Raw genomic sequence first — 18,688 nt, forward strand, 5'->3', positions numbered from 1 at the left:
TCCCCACTAATGGTGGTTCATAACTCCCCATTTTACATATTTTCGAAAAATACGTGTCTCCATCGAAACACTAAAGGTTCAACCAAATTTTTGAATTGACAGTGTTCACAACTCCCCACCGTCCCCTACTATATCGTCGCTGTTGTGCTATCTTATTCTAAACGCCATTTTGGGGTAAACTGCGTTAGATATGCCACATCACTTGTTTAAAAAATCTCTAAAAAGAGACGTTTTCAGAATTTTGACATTCTGCTTGGTTACTGAGATATATCGAGAAACGTGCTGAGAAAGTTTTAACTTTTTGCTTCAATTGACTGTGTCTGGGGATTGATTCAAGTTATCTTGATTATACATCATGGTTTTATGTGTAAAATTATCTGAGGAATACAATGGCATACTCATTTTTAAAATAATAATAAGCGAATTGTGAGAAAAATGCAGTTTAAGTTTTACTCTGGAAATATAGCATATTTGGCAACACTGCAACCAAAAATAAGTTCTTTTTCTAGATTCCTTGACTAATTTCCTTCACAATGCATTTCACCGATTGTTTATAGACTAAATGAAGCCAAAGATATAAATAAAAGTTTATAATTGATGATTTTTTCTATGGAAAATTTTCCGTGCTCGATTATGTCACGCCACGCCACCTATGACACGTGTGAGCGGGACTTCTGTTTATATTTATAATAAAAACTCTCAGCATAGTCAACTGATCTTCGTAATATTTAAGAGATTAATACAAAATAGATAGAAGCATCAATTGTCTTCTTTGAATTGTTTCTAAAATTTATAAGTTTCAAGATATTCAACTTCTAACTTTAAAAATCGTTTTTCTCGAAATGTGCTAAATGGCGCTTGTCATAAGATAGCAGAACAGCGAATATATGTATTCTGTTTCAAGGAAAGTCACTAAACCTGAGTACTTCAATTTTTGGCACTAGGCAGCAAGTGAAAAATTTGTTTTTTTTGGAATTTATTCACTTCAAAAAGTTGCATTTTATTCTAAAAAAGCTAAACTAAGTTAGTTTAGATTTATCATCTAACTGGCATCAAGATGGTCCTAGTTACTAATGAGAAGAATCCGAAGCGCTAAAAAGCTAAGACTATTACGCAGTTTTAATTTGTGTGGTACCTATTGTGCTTTAGTGTTGTTTTGAGTATGGAATAAGATAAAATGCTTCTACATCGGAACACGTAATGAATCGTGATCCATGAACACTATATACACCCAGGTTTTATACGCGGGGGATACGTACCGCGTAAAAAACCTCGTTAATTGGAAAATCAGCGTAAAAAACCGCTTTAATTCGAAAATCCGCGTGAAAACCGCGTAATTTCGAAAATCCGCGTAAAAATAACACAGCAAAAACTTAGAATATCTTTGGAAGATATTTTTTGCACGGATTTCGCAATTAACACGGTTTTTGCAATAATATTCTAAGTACTTTTGAATGCAAAAGATTTTGACTTTTTCCTGAAAAAAATTCCTTTTAAATGCAAACAACTTGGTAATTTTTTGCGCGGATTTCGCAATTAACACGGTTTTAGTAAAAATATTGCTTTTGAATGCAAAAGACCTAGTAGATTTTCGGAAAGATGGAACAGACGGATGTGGACTCCTTATGGCCCGCACCTCAACAATGTGGATATTTTCGGAATAGTCTTGAAGAGTAGGTGTCAGAAATTGATTTTTGACGCTATTTTGAAATCCAATATGGTTCCGGTTTAGCGAAATTCACTATAACCCAAACAATATGGGTATTTTCGGAATAGTCTTGACGAGACATTGATTTTTGACACCATTTTGAAATCCAAGATGGCGACTTCCGGTTTAGCGGAATTCATTATAACCCATGCGATATGGGTATGTTCGAAATGATCTTGACGGGTAGGAGACAAATGTCGATGGTCGATGTCATTTTGAAATTCATGACGACTTTCGATTCACCGAAATTCCCGCATGAAAAATATGGGCAATCATCCAAAACATCCTCGAATATGAGATCTAATCATAAACTAGCGAAATACAAAACATTTATATGTGTTCATCCAGAAGAGTGCGGTAAGAATGGAAGTGAGAGAAGAAAGAGGCGTATATGGTGTGAATTGGGGGTTTGAATTGATTCAAATTAAACACATTGCCAAAATTCAAGTAAATTCAACTGTTTAATTAAAACTATTTGTACTACAACTTCAACTTCTAAAAATACCCATATTGATTTGGTTATAGCGAATTTCGCTAAACCAGAAACCGCCATCTTGGATTTCGAAATGGCGTCAAAAATCAATTTTTGGAACCTACTGGTTAAGATCATTCCGAAAATACCCATCTTGACTGGGTTATAGCGAATGAGGCGAAGCCGGAAGTCGCCATCTTGGAATTCAACATGGCGTCAAACATCGACCTTTGTCTCTTACTCGTCTAGACCATTCCGAAAATACCCACATTGATTGGGTTATAGCGAATTTCACTAAACCGGATTTCACCCTTGGGTTTCAAAATGGCGAAACATATATATGAAACATATATTTCTAGCACCTACTTATGAGGACCATTCCGACAATACCCATATTGTATGAGTTGTAGAGAATTTCAGCTAAACCGGAAGTCGCCATCTTGAATTTCAAAATTGTGTCAATCAGCAATTTCTAGCACCTACTCGTCAAGACCATTCCGAAATTACCCATATTGCATACATTGATTAGGTTATAGCGAATTTCTTGAAACAGGAAGTCGCCATCTTGGATTTCAAAATAGCGTCAACCAGCAATTTCTAGCACCTACTCGTCAAGTCCATTCCGAAAATACCCATATTGATTGGGTTATAGAGAATTTCGCTAACCAGAAGTCGCCATCTCTAGTTTCAAAATGGCGTCAAAAATCAATTTCTGGCACTTACTCTTCAAGACCATTCCGAAAATATCCATATTGATTGGGTTATAGCGAATTTCGCTAATCCGGAAGTCGCCATCTTGGATTTCAAAATGGCGTCAAACATAAATTTCTAGCACCTACTCGTTAAGACCATTCCGAAAATATCAATATGAACCCAGGTTTTCACAATTTTCTGCCTTTGGAATACTAGCTGTTTTCAGCTTCCTCATATATTGCAAGTGTGTTCTGGATATGCTTTATCAATGGTTTATAGATATGTGTCCATGTTGATGTACTTTTTATTGTTGAGGTGCGGGCCATAAAAATACGTCATAACCAGATTTACTCAGTCATGCTTTGATAAAACTGTCATAAAACTCAAATAAAACCAATTAGCATTTGGATTGTTGCTTGGAAAAGGCCCTTCTAGCCTCTCTGTGTGAATTTCGTTTTTGCCTGTTTACCAACACGGAAAATCAAAAATCTGTTTTTTTGGTGAAAAATTTCGCTGTTTTCTAAATTGTTGATTTGTTAAAAAATTGAGGTAAATTAGCGATATTCGGTAGAACTCCTCGTGTACATATTCCTCGTAGATATCAACTAGTTTAGAACCTGTTTTAAACACATTGTTATGTGCGACATTCTTCTGGATGATTTGAATCAATTTAGAATTTATTTTCAAGACTTTTTGTGGTCGTTCTTTAGCATTTTCCATGTCGATTTTTACCGATTCCAATTAAACTTTTAGAGTGTAGATTAATATATATTTTTTGTAAGAAGAAAAATGGGTGAAAAAAAATTATTCATTCTCCGGAGAAAATTGGGTAAACCCATTTTTGTGCGCGATGTGTCCTTCTTTAGACAAACATAAGCCATAAGGATTGCCTTTCGACTTCGTCTTGTCCGAATCTAGTGTCAATATGGCGCTAAGTCGGTGTCAGATCCTGATGACACTTAAAATGCAATCTTATGACTATCTACAGAAATGTGAAATGAAATATTAGGTGAAATTCACGAATCCGTTTTATTTTCGCATCGACTATAACTTTGCAAACTGAAGTATTGTGTTTGAATTTTGGTGCTACAGTTTTTCACGTGGGCAATTGATACATTGTCAAAATATATTCCAAACGATCTTTTAATCAACCAAACTTTTGCGTGTATAAAATTCATTTTACAAATATTTTTGGGGACTAGTAATTTGCAATTTTACGGTAAAATACTCAATAAAACTTGTGTAGAATAGGCCAAAATTTAGGTCTTGGGGTTTTTCCATACTAGGAAACTATCGTTTTCGATGTAAATTGAAAAGAGCAATTCTATTCGTTACAAATTACAATATTACACATTACTGATAAGTCTCGGATGAGAAGAGTAAAAATCAGTAAAAAATAACAGAGCTCCGTAAAAATCTAAGCATGTAGCTCTATTAATTGTCCTTGATCCTCTTGTACTTTCCCTTCAGCAGGCACCGTTCGTTTACCTTTTCCTTCAAAGTAAATACATAAACTCATCGTCTGTCCCTTCATCTCACGGCCAGTGTCAATCCTACACCACTACTCTGGCTTACCTGCAAATAGATCAGGTTCAAGGCCAGAGTCCAGATCTAGGCCACATATTACAAAATAATCTGCAAAACGGCTAAATTGCTGCTGTACACTTTCGTTCAGTCCTTTCGGTTTGCCAGCGGGATCCAGGCTGGTGGTGGATTCTCCCAGACTACTGGAAGCTCGTCCAGCAGATTCGCTGGGATCTTGCTGCTCGTTAGGGTGACCATTGCTGCTGAGGCCATTGGATTTATCGCTCATACTAGCGGACGGTAAGGGGGCAAGCTACAGGAGACTAATAGCGACCGTATGGTCTGTGTGACGCCGAGCGCTTATTTTGGCAATTAGGCTGATTTTTTACGTTATATACAAATTTCACAGAACCATTTCGCACAACACATCACTTTTCAAATAGATAGCAACTCCTCTGACCCGAGGAGCTGACAGCGAGTAAATAATGCACGCTCTGCTCGCGAACACACAAAACAACAACACAATCTGATGACCTTCTTGACCAAAACACACTCCTATACGATTCCTCTACACGTTAAATGCCTGACTTTCGAGAGCCATGGGAACACCACTCACACATGCACTATTTCTTGACTGCATGTAAAATATATCACTTAAACATACGAAATCCTCTGCCGTCACTGAAATCAGTGAGAAAGAAAGATTTTTGATTGCTGCGAGATCGATTTTCTTTCCTTCTTATTTTTCCTCCTTTCTGTTACCACTTCATCTTTGCAGCATCATTTGGACTGGTATTTCTGCTTTCCTAACTCTTATATCACACTCGTTTGATCGCCTTTGGCACGGCGTTCCATTCCTTTGTGTACTGGTTTAATTTTCCATTTATTTGATATTTTCCTCGATAACTTGCACTTCGACAATCGATACCACGACTCCGTTCGAATCAACCGAATCCTTTGTTACCCAGTAGTGCAAACTACCGCCTACTGATAGATCCTTGAATCTGGAACGTTAGCGAAAATATTAACGCGATGTTATGCACTGAATTGCATGAATATTTGGAATATTTTTGAACTCTACACTCCCACTTTTACTACTGTAAATCGAACTGCGTAACGTTTGTCATCCATCCACGTACGTCAATAGTAGAGGAAAGACAAAGATGTACTGAAGTCGAAGCTATGCCCATGAAGAGAAACAACCCACTCTCGTGGACGGACACGCGAATGGTGCACACACATACAGTCTCAACCGACTAGCGTCCTGTGTTTGACAGGTTGCCAAATGCGCATGTGTTGGTGTCATCGAGCGAAGTGGAGTGAAGTTAGCCTCATGTTTTGTTCAGAGTGGTAGGTTTGAGATAGGAGTTATGTTACTGATGACCGGCAATTTGTCTAAAACGAGTGAATGACCGGTCAGATTAAAACCGGAATAAACAAACATAAAAAATATCTAAGTTGAGCTTAACATCGTTTCAGTTCAATTAAAGGCGCCGAATCTCTGCATACAAATAAGCCATCGCTTGTTTACCATTTATCTGTCAGTGTCACTGATCATTGACAGGTCTCGTACTCGATCGGAATGACATTGACAGATTAATGTTAAACAAAATATTGAGATGTTGAGTCTTTACATCAAAGAATCATCGTTTAAAAATCAGCGATAGGCTCAAATAAAACTTGAGTGGAATAAACGCATTTTTATAACCCGATTTTTGTACCTACTTTAAAATTCGAACGTCGTTTTTCCGTACATGCGGTTTGTTTTATACTAATTGAAATATCAAAAGGGCTGATTACGATGAACACGTCATAATGTATTTTGGGCTAAAGCTTCTCTCGCTTTAGCCGAAAACACAAGCTTTCAATGAAGATGAAAATGAAGAGAAAAAAATCCCTAGATAATATTACACGGAAAGCCGTTCGGTGAAAAAAATCAACATAATTAGTTGAGTTCAAGAAAAAACAAAAAAAAATTATGATTGGTAACTAATTCTGCGAAATAACTTATTCTATAAAAATATAAATATTTAATCGAAAAGTTCAAATGAATTAGTTTCAACTGCCACCGAAATTTGTATGGAGGAAAAATGTGTTTTGCCTTTGTGTTGCTTGTGGATAAAAACACATCAAATATTCTTATATCTGTATTTATCGCTATAAGTTGTGTCAATTAAAGAGAGATGCAAACATGTGAAATTAAAATTAGTATTTTCATGGTTTATTTAAATGACTGTTAAAAGTATTATTTCGATCGGTATCAGTACATAGTTACTATCGATTTTTACATTTTTTTGCCTTTAGAATACTAGCTGTTTTCAGATTCCTTCTATATTGCAAGTATGTTCTGGATATGCTTTATCAATGCTTTATCTAGCTATGTATGCATGCTGATTAGGGTGTCCCAAAATGACATCATGTTAAAAAAGTCATCGGGCTCACTTCTTAAATGAAAGGTTAGGGTATTGGGACCATTTGCTTCTTCGGAGTGAGTTTGCTAAAACGCTTCCTACTGGTGGCGACTTTTGATTTTTTGAAAAATGGGCCGATTTTGGATAAAATTTCAAATTTATGCCTGTTGAAGTGGTCCTGAACTGTCTTAGATTTTTTTTCAGCATTTTTTATTTTTCTGAGGATCCAAACGGAGAAGTTTGGTTAGTTAGTTTGCACAAATTTGGAATTATAAGAGCGGCAGGGCCATTAAAACTTAGTAAAAAGTGAAATTTTTGGTGCTTTTCAGTATTTTTTCTTCAAAACTGGGTATCTACAAAATTTTAAAAGTACAGAAAACACTTTATATAGTTGAGACGAATTCAGGGGCGTAATTTTGCTGAAGAAAGTGTATAGCTATGGCTAATGGGGTGTGAGTTATTTAAGTTTTTGTTAGATAACCTTTGATATTTTTAGCAATTTATCAAAATAATGCTGTTCCAAAAAGTAAATCAGTTCAAATGTGCTTTGACCACACATTGTTTTTCCAAAAGTAGAAATCATGAAAAATGACGTTTTCTGTACGTCTTCAGTATGTCCGGACGAGGCTTAATGAGCATCTGATGATTTTTTTTGTAACTTAAATTATAAAAATAATAACTTTTCTAATGACGCCTAATTATTTTTTGAAGAGTTAATTCTCCATAATTACTTCTAGGAGGCATCTTCAACAAAACGATTGTGTCAGAAGATGCGCTGTATTCTGTTGTAAAACTTTTTCGAGGATATTTGCCCCAAATTTCGGAATTATGTGATCTAAACAGTAAATATCAGTTTTTCAACACTCACCTCACTCTTCTGCATTTTTCTCCACTTTAAAGTTCCTAACATGAAAATAAGACTTTATATACAAAATGTAAGTACGTTAATCAATTCAGCCTTCAAATATACGCCATAACTTGCCATTAACTCGACATATTTGTTTAATTTTAGTGATTTTCAAACCCGCTAGGTGGCTATTAGTATCGAAAATATTTTTAAAAAAAATCGTCAAATGCCTATAAAAACCGATTCTGATGTACTAAAGACAAGCGAAAAACGCCATTTTTCATCATTTTCCTTTTATTTTCCGAAAAATAATATGCGGACTAAGCCCACTTAAGTTGTTTTATTTTGTAGAACAGTGTTATTTTTTATGAATATCATAAAATGTCAAAAGGATATTTAACAAAAACGTAAATAACTTATACCCCATTGGCCGTAGCTATACACTTTCTTCAGCAAAATTACGCCCCTGAATTCGGCTCAACTATATAAAGTGTTTTCTGTACTTTTAAAATTTTGTAGATACCCAGTTTTGAAGAAAAAATACTGAAAAACTCCAAAAATTTTACATTTTACTAAGTTTTAATGGCCTTGCCGCTCTTATAATTCCAAATTTGTATAAACTAACTAACCAAACTTCTCCGTTTGGATCTCCAGAAAAATAAAAAATGCTGAAAAAAAATCTAAGACAGTTCAGGACCACTTCAACAGGCATAAATTTGAAATTTTATCCAAAATCGGCCCATTTTTCAAAAAATCAAAAGTCGCCACCAGTAGGAAGCGTTTTAGCAAACTCACTCCGAAGAAGAAAGTGGTCCCAATACCCTAACCTTTCATTTAAGAAGTGAGCCCGATGACTTTTTTAACATGATGTCATTTTGGGACACCCTAATGCTGATGTACTTTTTACTCGTACTGCATCAAATAAATCTGTGTTAGATATGCAAAAAAGATGGCGGGTGCTTATTGTAACTATTCTTCCATATAATCTTGCATGGAAGGTTTCATACAATTCGCGAAAGTTTACAATTCCATCGGAATGATCTCACTCTCTTTCTCTTGGTGTTAATCAGTTGTCACATTTGACATTCGAGTTGACAGAGCAGTTGACTTTGTGTCTTTTCAATGTCAAGTAGGTATGCTACTTATCGGCGATAGTAATAGTTTTAATTAAAGCATAAATTTATAGTATCAAATATATTTATATGTGGTTGCAGATGCTACTAATAAGCATATGAATATTGGTCGTGCTGCGTAAGTAATAATAATCTATTTATATTGCACTCTCGATTAACAAATACCCTTTAGCTCCCGTCTACTGTCGACTATGTATCGGGATTCCGGAACAAATTTAGCCTCCCTCAGTCCGGCGCAGATTAAAACCTGGCTCGACTCGTTCGATACAGTGCTGACCGACTGCGATGGTATTATTCATTCGAGTTTAGACAAATCTCACTGTTTCATTAATCATATGTTTAAACTATTGTAGGTGTCATCTGGGTGGACAACGAGCCATTGTCGCATGCAACCGACGTAATTAATAAATTTATCGATAATGGGAAAAAGTTGTTTTTCGTAACTAATAACTCTACTAAGACACGACCCGAATTCGTAACCAAAGCCGTGAACTTAGGCTTCAATGTCGGCGTTGTAAGTTGATCTATATAATTTCCAAAAAAAATACAAGCAAAATAACTCCCAACTCATCTATTTTCGAAGGACAACATTATCTCCACTGCATATCTGGCTGCTCAATACCTAAAGGCGAAAAAATTCAACAAAAAGGTTTACGTCATTGGTACGACGGGTATCACCAGAGAGCTGGAAGCGGTAGGCATCGAACACATCGGTGTCGGTCCAGACAATCTGCAAGGGACACTGGTCGATGCAGTGCATGGCTTCAGTCCGGATCCCGAAGTTGGGGCGGTAATTGTCGGCTTTGATGAGCACTTCAGCTTCGTTAAGATGATGAAAGCTGCCACGTATCTCAACGATCCGGAGGTGATTTTCATCGGAACGAACACCGATGAACGCTTTCCGCTGCCGGATAGGGTTATTCCCGGGACGGGTAGTATCGTTAATGCCGTGACGACTTGCACCGAGCGGCCACCGACGGTGATGGGCAAACCGAACAAGTACATTTGTGATATTTTGGAGCAGCAGTACAAGGTGAATCCGGAGCGCACGCTAATGATTGGTGATCGGTGCAATACCGATATACTGCTGGGAAAGAATTGTGGCTTTCAGACATTGCTGGTTGAGACAGGGATTCACAAGGCGGAGGATGTGGCGAAATTTGCACAGTCCGACGATCCGGAAACTAGAAAACTGGTGCCTGATGTTTACTCCGGTATGCTGGGAGATCTGCTACCTTACCTTTAGGTGACTATAGACAAGTTTATAGACAATTTATCTTCCGCTTGGTTCAGCGGGTAAATGAATTTGTACGCGCGTATAGTTTAATAGACAATAAAGTCAATGTTGTGTTTGTGTCATTTTATTGGTTCAATACAAATTGGTGAACATCCTTACGTACATTTTTAATCATTGTCGTTTTGTAGATATAGTCCCGCATGATTGACATGGATTCAGGATGCGGTAATTTGTCTAAAATATCAGAAATCAATGATGCCATTGCTCATCACAATTTTGGGCAGCTCAGATATCAATTTGGAAAATTTTGAGTTAAGAGAATGCCTAGGTAGAACGTATTTGCATATACTCAATGTACAAAATCGTACTAGATTTGCACGATCTGGGTGGGAAGATGTGTTAGATCTAACTCTCTCCTCCGACGGTATTACGCATTAGATGGCTTACCATCTCACGTGCAACGTACTCAAACATTTGTTATCTGTTCGCTAATAAATATGCTTCGATAACTTGACTGGTTGATACCGTAACATATTGTAGTAAGGTTAATCTTTATAATGCCCGTGGAATGCGCGTATCTGCTTACGGGTCCACTCATTTCCCTTTTGGCCCTTAAGACAAGGCTGAACATGACGAGTGACAATCATATTATCATCATCATCGTCAAAAATTTTAATTTCCTCGTCATTGTGGTTTCTATATAATTCGAACATTCTATGATTGTTTTTCGATAAAATGAAATCTTGGTGTTCTGAATCCGGTTTTGTTGTGATATAAATTTCTCCACTGCACAAAATCAAATGAAAAGTGCGCGCTTTACAGGGACAAAGTCTTTTTCAATTGCATTATGAAAAAGAAAGTTTGCACGATGATTCCAGCTCAAGCTTGATAGAACACTATAATTGTATGCTCTCATTATTTAATTGTTTTTAAAGCGGCACTAAGAAAAACATCAGTTTCAACCGCAAACAAAACCAAATCAAATCAAACAAAATCAGTATGTTAAACTATCTGAAAACATTTCAGTAACGTTGGTTAATGGAACAGTTTGGCGTTCTGGACACTGCTGAGATCGTTCTTTGCAATATTGAGATAGGTAGGATAGATAGCACTAGAGATGGGCCATTCGTTCGCGAACGGTTCAAGTGAACTGGTTCTTCGAAGAGAATGAGCGAACGGAAGTTCTTTTTAAAAGAACGGTAGTTCTCAATTCTCTTCAAAGCGAATGAACTGAACCTGACCTAAAGCCGTTTGGCGAATTTCTCGGACCGATTTTTAGGCGAACGAATGAAAATGAACCGACTTGCCGTCCCACAAACCGCTCTCTGTGCTCTCCCAGAATGGAACCGGCGAAGAACGACTCATCACATTCTCTATTTCTCTAGTTATACATCATGAAGAAATCGCTACCCTTGATGAACTTGTTAACCATACAGGGGTATAATAGTTTGGCAGCATCTGTTTGGTTCCTCTCCAAGAATCGAATGTTTTGAGAGACATTCGCTAGATACAAGTAAATTATCAGCTGAACGGAAGAACGGTTCATCTGAACTAGTTCTTTTTACAGAACTGTTCAGTCGGGAATGGTTCTTCGAAGTGAACTGTTTCGCCCATCTCTAGATAGCACAGCTATTACATACGTATTGAGATCCTGCATTTTTGCAGGATCTCAATACGTTTCTACCATCGGGTCTAGAAGTCGTTTGTTTTCCTTCAGATTCACTCGTTTAAGCGGCCCAATTTTCTCTATCATTATTTCAGAGAGCGAGTAAAGGCGCTGTAACCTTGCCTCATTAGCCAGGCAAGGGCTAATAACCTCTGCCCCATACCAGGACCTTAAGACCAAAGGAGTGACATTAACTCTCTTAGCCTAGTCACTCCCAACGATTTACCAAACCCCCATCAAATTGAAACGGTCGGTACGGTTGTCCTCGTTTCTTCCTTATTCAAGGTTCAAAATAATTCGTTGTTTAAATCATTCATTAAATGAGTAATTTGATTGTCGTATAATTTTGAATCATCTTCATTTTGTAGGCTGCACAGGCGATTTTTTCAAACTTTGCATACACATTCTATATTAAAAATACCTAACCCCTACGTTGAGATTTCGAAATAATATTTCAATTAAGGGAGTTTTTACACATTTGAAATAAAAAATGCTATATTTCACGAAAAATTCCGTCATTTTATGAGCAATTACCCCCTTAATTGAAAAATTATCTCGAAAACTAAACATTGGGGGTAACATTTTAAACCGCGATGTTTTATGCATTTTAAAGACATTTCGTCGCTGTTGTGCTATCTTATGACAAACGCCATTTTGAGGTAAACTGAGCTAGATATGCCACATTACTTGTCTAAAAAATCTCTACAAAATGGCGTTTACAGAATTTTGACGTTTTGCTTGGTTACTGAGATATAGCGAGAAACGTGCTGAGAAATTTTTAATTTTTTGCTTCAAATGACTGTGTCTGGGGATTGGCTCAAATTATCTTAATGTATAAGATGTTTTTATATGTAACACTATCTGAAAAACACAATGGCATAATCATTTTCAAAACAAAAAGACACGAATTGTGAGAAAAATGCGATTTAAGTTTTAAACTGGAAATATAGCATATTTGGCAACACTGCAACCAAAAATAACTATTTTTTCTAGATTCCCTGACTCATTTCCTTCAAAATGCATCTCACGATTGTTTATAGACAAAATGAAGCCAAAGATATGAATAAAAGTTAATAATTGATGATTTTTTTCTATGGAAAATTTTCCATGCACGATTATGACACGCCATACAAATTTTGTCATCAATACACACCTATGACACGTGTGAGCACGACTTTCGTTCACATTTATAGTCAAAACTCGCAACATAGTCAACTGATCTTCGTAATATTTGAGAGATTAAAACAGAATAGATAAAAGCATCAATTGTCTTCTTTGAATTGTTGATACCATTTATAAGTTTCAAGATATTCAATCTCAAACTTTAAAAATCGTTTTTCTCGAAATGTGCAAAATGGCGCTTGTCATAAGATAGCACAACAACGACGATTTGGCATCAAAAATACGTATTCGATTTCTGAAATTTCATGGGGTCTCACCATTGAAATAAAAATTTTAGTTCCGGCTTACATGGGAATTTCTTATGTGACAGTATGATTCTTTTTATATTTCCGGAACTATATAACCGATCCGTACGATTTAAAGCAGTCTATAGGGATAATATACTTTTCCTGTGAGATTAAGTTTGTAAAAATCGGCCCAACTTTCCACTTTCTCTGGGCACTTTCAGAACTGTCTATGGTGGTCAATGTGGTCAAAAGGACTTCGATGGGCAGTCAGTAACCTAGAATTTCAATTGTATCAAGAGGGTATCAAGAACCGTTATAGGTGGCCAAAGTGGTCAAAGCGACTTCGATGGGTCATTAATGATCTAGACCTGTAAATCCAAGTAATGCTGCACATATTTTAATATGTATTGCCTCATTCGGACATCATGGCGCTACGAGTTTCTATGGGAATTAATTGTGTGATCGTACTATTCAACCCGTACCTCCGGAACCGTAAGTCCGAGCAATAAAAAAATCGACAACGGCCGATGGTAAAGTTGTACCTTCCATTTGAGACTAAATTTGTTCCAGTTGAGAAAAATGGGTAAGATTGTTTGACACATACATACACACATACGCATTTTTTCCGATCTCGACGAACTGAATCGAATGGCATAACGGACTCGGTCCTGCGGTTTTTGGTTAAAAAGTCGAAATTCCGACCGATTGCATAACCTCTCTATATTCCCGATTTCAACAGAGAGTGCAAAATGTGACGTGAATATCTGATGAATGCATAAAAAATTCAAGGTATGTATACTGTTTTCAAGATACAGAGTTATTGAATAAAATTGTTTTAAAAACAGTTTTCTTTTCAACTCTTTTAAATTACTGTCAATAAAATGAACTTTCAATTTTTCATATAGTTACAGTAAAGTCAAACTAAGCTTTTTTAATACAACTATCCTTTTCTGGCAAAAATACTAGTTTTAAATTTAAAACTTAAAAAAGCGCATTTTCCAAAACATTATATAACACCGACGTCGCAAAAATTCACAGGAAACGATTTCATGGGCTGCAAGCAGTTAGTGTAAAGTCCATTTTGTGAACTATTGATGCTGGAACAAAAGGATGTCTTTTCGTGATATATAAGTTTTTTCATGAATCTGCTACAGCTGGATTTACACAATTGTGGCATCAGCACCAGTATTTTGACTTATGCTTCCTTAACTTGTGCGTTGTTATTGATATTCTCGTAGTGGGGTTCCAGAGTAGCATTTGATATACTATATAAGCAAATGTAAAATTCCTAAAGGTCAGTCATCAGGAAAAAGCAACACAACACATTTAAATATTTCGAAACGTACTACTTGTCTAATATCATTAATTTGTATTTGTGTGGGTGGTTATTCGAATTCTCGCAGTGGGGTTCCAAAGTCGTATTTAAAATATCTTAGCATTCTCGGCTCTTGTTTCGATTCGATCACCTCCTTCATTATCAATAAATAAGCGGTCATCTCCGCGCCATTTGATTTGATCACCACCACCATTATCAATAAATAAGCGTTTATGGTCCCACTGAAATCTACACTAGCCTGTTTTTGCTACCGCCAGCAGCTGCAGCTAGCAGCTCACGATAATTGTCTATAGTGTTTCTAGTTGCCTAAAGCTCTGTGTCTAAATTAGTAACATTCATTATAGCTTATTTTCGCGTAATATTTGGCTCTAATTTTCAATTTTCTCGTATACATGTCACCGATTGTACCAGCTATTTGGCATAAACTGGAACTGCATTTTTGTTTCAAGATAATGAACACATCTTAACCCTCCCTATTACAACTTTTGCTGCTTCAGCAATCGTGCGCTTCGCGAAAGATACAAGTACCAGTAGAACAGGTTTATCGCTAGGAACAATAATGGGAAAAATATTCGTGAAGCTCTATCAATTTTCGACACCGAGTTGAAACGTGGCGTACGTTTCCTCCGTTTCCGTCGGCGATGATGGATGGGTTGTGCACCGTTGGCACCGCCGCAAACACCACCGCTCAGCTGCATGGAATTACGTTTGATGGTCGCCGTCGGTGTAGAAAGCGAGGAGCTTGCAAAATTTGGGGAATCCTGATCCTTGCCGCCAAAACAGGACAAATCTGCCCAGGACGTTTTGGACGATTTTCGAATGGGAGTTATCGGGATCGAACACATCGATAGTGGAATCACTTCTATTAGATTGGAATCGGCCCTTCCGCTTCCACTGATCGAAGTTACCGTGGAACAGTGCTTCGACGAGCCGGTGGAAATTTTGATTGAATGCAGATGTATGTTGTCGCAATCCAGGTCGCTTTCGTCGTCCGAACTGGAGGTTTGTTCCTCGGTGTTAAAGTAGCACTCCCCGGAGCCATACTTGGTGAAATAGTGCACCACCGCGAACTGAAGGATGGTCGCGAAAATGAACGCAAACGATAGAAACACAAAAAAGTCCAGCGCAGTGGGATAGGGAACCTTCGGCAGATCGGTGCGAGCTTCCAGCCCCAGAAAGGTCATCGTGAGTACGGTTGTAATGCCCAGAGAAACACTGAAATAGAACGGATTATAAATAGTTATTTTTTGATTATGCAAATGTGTAGGGTTGGGTAATTTTTTTACCGATCCGCCGTTGCTTCACGGTTTAGCCAGAACGAAACCCACGAGAGGACGACCAGCAGCACACACGGACCGTATACCTGTATCAAAAAGTTTCCCATGTGACGCTGAAGATGGAAGCTCACTAACAGCATTGAATATTCCGCTGCGAAAAGAGGCAAGAATTTATGCATTCTATGAATATTGTTAGCAGCTGTGAAACGATCAAGGTTTTCGAGAACATGTAATTTACTTGGGTTCATCATTTTGGGTGCTCGTAGTTGGGCCCGGATATGCACTAGGAAAAAAATTCTATCTAGTAAATGATGCTTTTGTTCGTTACGGAAGAGTTAAAGCACTTCCGCCAGTCGTCGTTCCGGTGCATTAAGTACATGTGCTCCGAAAAATCTTTCTTAAATCGATATTGTCAGTGTCATATTAGTATGCTTTCTAAAGATTTTAAATTTGCACTGCGTGATATTTTTGTGTGCAATTCATTTTAGGTTTTTCATGTAGGATTTAAATAGTAACGTTTGATAAAAAAGGGGATTTTCTCGCGGTATTGAGTGTAAATTATAAACAATATCAAGTTAGTTTATATACCGGTTGTAATGTTTTTATAAACCCATTAAAATTAGAGACGACTTTTATGTTAACCGGGATAGGTTTGAAGCATAGATATTTCACACTTTGAAGTTTTTGTTACATTTTTTGGAACAATCTCCATATGCCTGTATTTTACAGGTATAATCTGTACTAAGTGTTTTAGCACCGCTGTACCGGTTCTCGTCAAAACATACTCGAACTCTTGCAGGACACCAGAGAAATTTCTGCGATTAAGGCTCTATAGAATAAGCCACGGTAATCGGCTTACTGTTTTCCAAGATGTTTGTTATATCTTTAAGAAAATAAATCAGCAGCACTCATCAGAATCCGACACTAACTTGGCGCCAGGACTAAGTTAGAACTGCATTGATGTTAGTTTCAAAAATGGAGACATAATCCGTATTACTGACCAAGCGTAATGCCCGCAAGAAAAAGTCCTATTAAGCTGATAAAAACTACTGAAATCGAAACTTGATTCGGCTCAGCAAGCCAATGTAATGTGTGCTAAGGCTATAATTCTCCATGAGGAGAAAATTAAGTAAAACCACTTTTGCGCATGAAGATCACAACACCGACAATTAAATTACTGATTAAATTAAATTAAACGCCAGGTTCTAAGATCATCAGATTCTTGAATTGTCGAATTCTTGAATCGTCGGATTCTTGTATCCACAGATTCTTGGATAATCGGGTTTTTGGATCATCAGGTTTTTGGATCATCGGATTTTTCGATCGTCTGATTTTCGGATCGTCGCATTCAAAAGAGGTCGAATTTTTGAATCGTCGAGTTCTTCAGTCGACGAAATCTTGGATTGTCGAGTCGAGTTCTTCGGGTTCTTGTATCGTTAGTTTATTGGACCGACAGATTTTTGCAACGTTGGATACTTAGATCATTAGACTTCTGGATCGTTGGATTGTTTTTGCATTAATTTTTGGATCGTTAGATTCTTGGATGATCGGATCCTCGGTTTCTAGGATCATCGGTCTCTTAGATCGTCCGATACATGGATAGAAGGATTCTTGAATGATGGGATTCTTGGATCGTCGGATTTTTGGATCGTTGCATTCTTGGATCGTTGGATTCTTGAATCATCGGATTCTTGAATCATCGAATTGTTGGACCATTGGATTCCTGAATTGACGGATTCTTGCATCGTAAGATTCTGAAATCGACGGATTCTTGAAGCGTCAGATTCTTCGATCGGCGGATCCTTAGATCGATTTTTTTTTGTATTGTTGCAATCGTCGAATTTTTGGACCTTTGGATTCATGAATTGACGAATTTTTGCATCGTAACGTTCGGGATCGACGGATTCTTGGAGCGTCAGATTCTTCGATCGGCGGATTCTTGGATCAACGAATTCTTGAATCGAAAGATTTCTGTATCGTCCTATTTTTGGATCATCGGATTCTGGGATCGTCAGTCGTTAACTTGGATCGTCAGATTCTTGAATCGTCAGAAACTTTGATCGTCGGATTCTCGCATCGTTGCTTCTCCGGATTAATGGCTCGTTGGATCTTTGGACTTCTGAATTCCTGAATCAACGGATACTTGCACCGTGAGATTCTTAGATCGATGATTTTTTTGTTATTCGGATTTTTGGAACGTAAGATTTTTCGAACGTCGGTTTCTTGGATCGATGGATTCTTGGATCGTTGCATTTTTGGATCGTCAGATTGTTGGATCTTCGGATTCTTGGTTATTCAGATTATTGAATCGTCGCATGCTGAAATCGTCAGATTCTTGGGTCAATGGATTCATAGGACTCTTGGATCGTGGGATTCTGGAATCGTTCTTGTTTTGAATCGTCGGTTTCTTAGTTTGTCAGACTGTCGCATTCTTGGATCGATGGAATCTTGAATCGTCGGATTTCCTGGACGATCCAAAAATCCTAGAATCTCGAGATTCAGGAATCCGACAATTCAAGAATCCGATGATTCAAAATCCGACGATTCGTCGACTCAATAATTCGATGACTCGGACTTAAGTATTTGGAGCACCGGATTCTTAAATATTCGAATTCTAGCATTCATGAATTCCTGGATTTTGGGATTCCAAACAGGAATTTTTGGATTCCTGAATTTTTGGATTCCTGAATTTTTGGATTCCTGAATTTTGGGATTCTGAGATGCTGGAATTCCAAAATTCTGAGATTTTTAGGTACCGGGATTTTAGGATTCTGGAATTCTGGGATTTTGGGGTTCTGGGATTAGGTGATTCTGGGATTTCTAAAATTCTGGGATTCTGGGAATCCGGGATTCTGCGACTCTTGGATTTTAGGATTCCGACATTTTGGGATATTGAGATTTTGAGTCTCTGGGAATCTGCAACTTCGGAATTCTCTTGTGGTTCTGGAATTTTGGGAGTCTGGTATTCTGAAATT

At 37.4% G+C, this 18,688-nt stretch overlaps 3 protein-coding genes across 11 annotated transcripts in view; 1 reads left to right on the forward strand and 2 right to left on the reverse strand.

Annotated features, from left to right (window-relative positions):
• Nucleotides 1-5,567, reverse strand: part of LOC131693815 (DENN domain-containing protein 5B) — a 69,566-nt gene extending 63,999 nt beyond the window's left edge. For 2 of the 3 annotated variants that reach the window (XM_058981961.1, XM_058981960.1), the window contains exon 1: nt 4,449-5,566. In XM_058981961.1, coding sequence (XP_058837944.1) covers nt 4,449-4,686 — 238 coding nt within the window. In that variant the 5' untranslated portion in view covers nt 4,687-5,566. Of the gene's footprint in view, nt 1-4,448 lie in introns of all 3 variants that reach the window. The other variant, XM_058981959.1, reaches the window with a different exon arrangement.
• Nucleotides 5,568-8,753: 3,186 nt separating this feature from the next.
• Nucleotides 8,754-10,147, forward strand: LOC131692044 (glycerol-3-phosphate phosphatase-like). Its single transcript, XM_058978880.1, has 4 exons — nt 8,754-8,906; nt 8,961-9,076; nt 9,142-9,302; nt 9,372-10,147. Exons 1-4 carry the CDS (start codon nt 8,887-8,889, stop codon nt 10,032-10,034), a joined length of 960 nt encoding a protein of 319 aa, XP_058834863.1. The 5' UTR covers nt 8,754-8,886; the 3' UTR covers nt 10,035-10,147.
• Nucleotides 10,148-14,431: 4,284 nt separating this feature from the next.
• Nucleotides 14,432-18,688, reverse strand: part of LOC131690467 (gamma-aminobutyric acid receptor alpha-like) — a 137,087-nt gene continuing 132,830 nt past the window's right edge. For 6 of the 7 annotated variants that reach the window (XM_058976259.1, XM_058976262.1, XM_058976258.1 and 3 more), the window contains 2 exons: nt 15,723-15,864; nt 14,432-15,651 (listed from right to left, as the gene is read on the reverse strand). In XM_058976259.1, the coding sequence (XP_058832242.1) occupies nt 14,913-15,651; nt 15,723-15,864 (881 nt within the window). In that variant the 3' untranslated portion in view covers nt 14,432-14,912. The remainder of the gene's footprint in view (nt 15,652-15,722; nt 15,865-18,688) is intronic. The other variant, XR_009305583.1, reaches the window with a different exon arrangement.

The sequence above is a fragment of the Topomyia yanbarensis genome, chromosome 3 (genome assembly GCF_030247195.1).
Source record: "Topomyia yanbarensis strain Yona2022 chromosome 3, ASM3024719v1, whole genome shotgun sequence".
NCBI classification, from domain to species: Eukaryota; Metazoa; Arthropoda; class Insecta; order Diptera; family Culicidae; genus Topomyia; species Topomyia yanbarensis.

What these genes read in the sequence shown, in the direction of transcription:
- LOC131692044 (XM_058978880.1), top strand. Translation starts at nt 8,887, where the DNA reads ATGAATATTGGTCGTGCTGC. An exon ending in ATGAATATTGGTCGTGCTGC is followed by an intron (nt 8,907 to 8,960) that starts GTAAGTAATAAT and finishes AATACCCTTTAG; the next exon opens with CTCCCGTCTACTGTCGACTA. An exon ending in AGTGCTGACCGACTGCGATG is followed by an intron (nt 9,077 to 9,141) that starts GTATTATTCATT and finishes AAACTATTGTAG; the next exon opens with GTGTCATCTGGGTGGACAAC.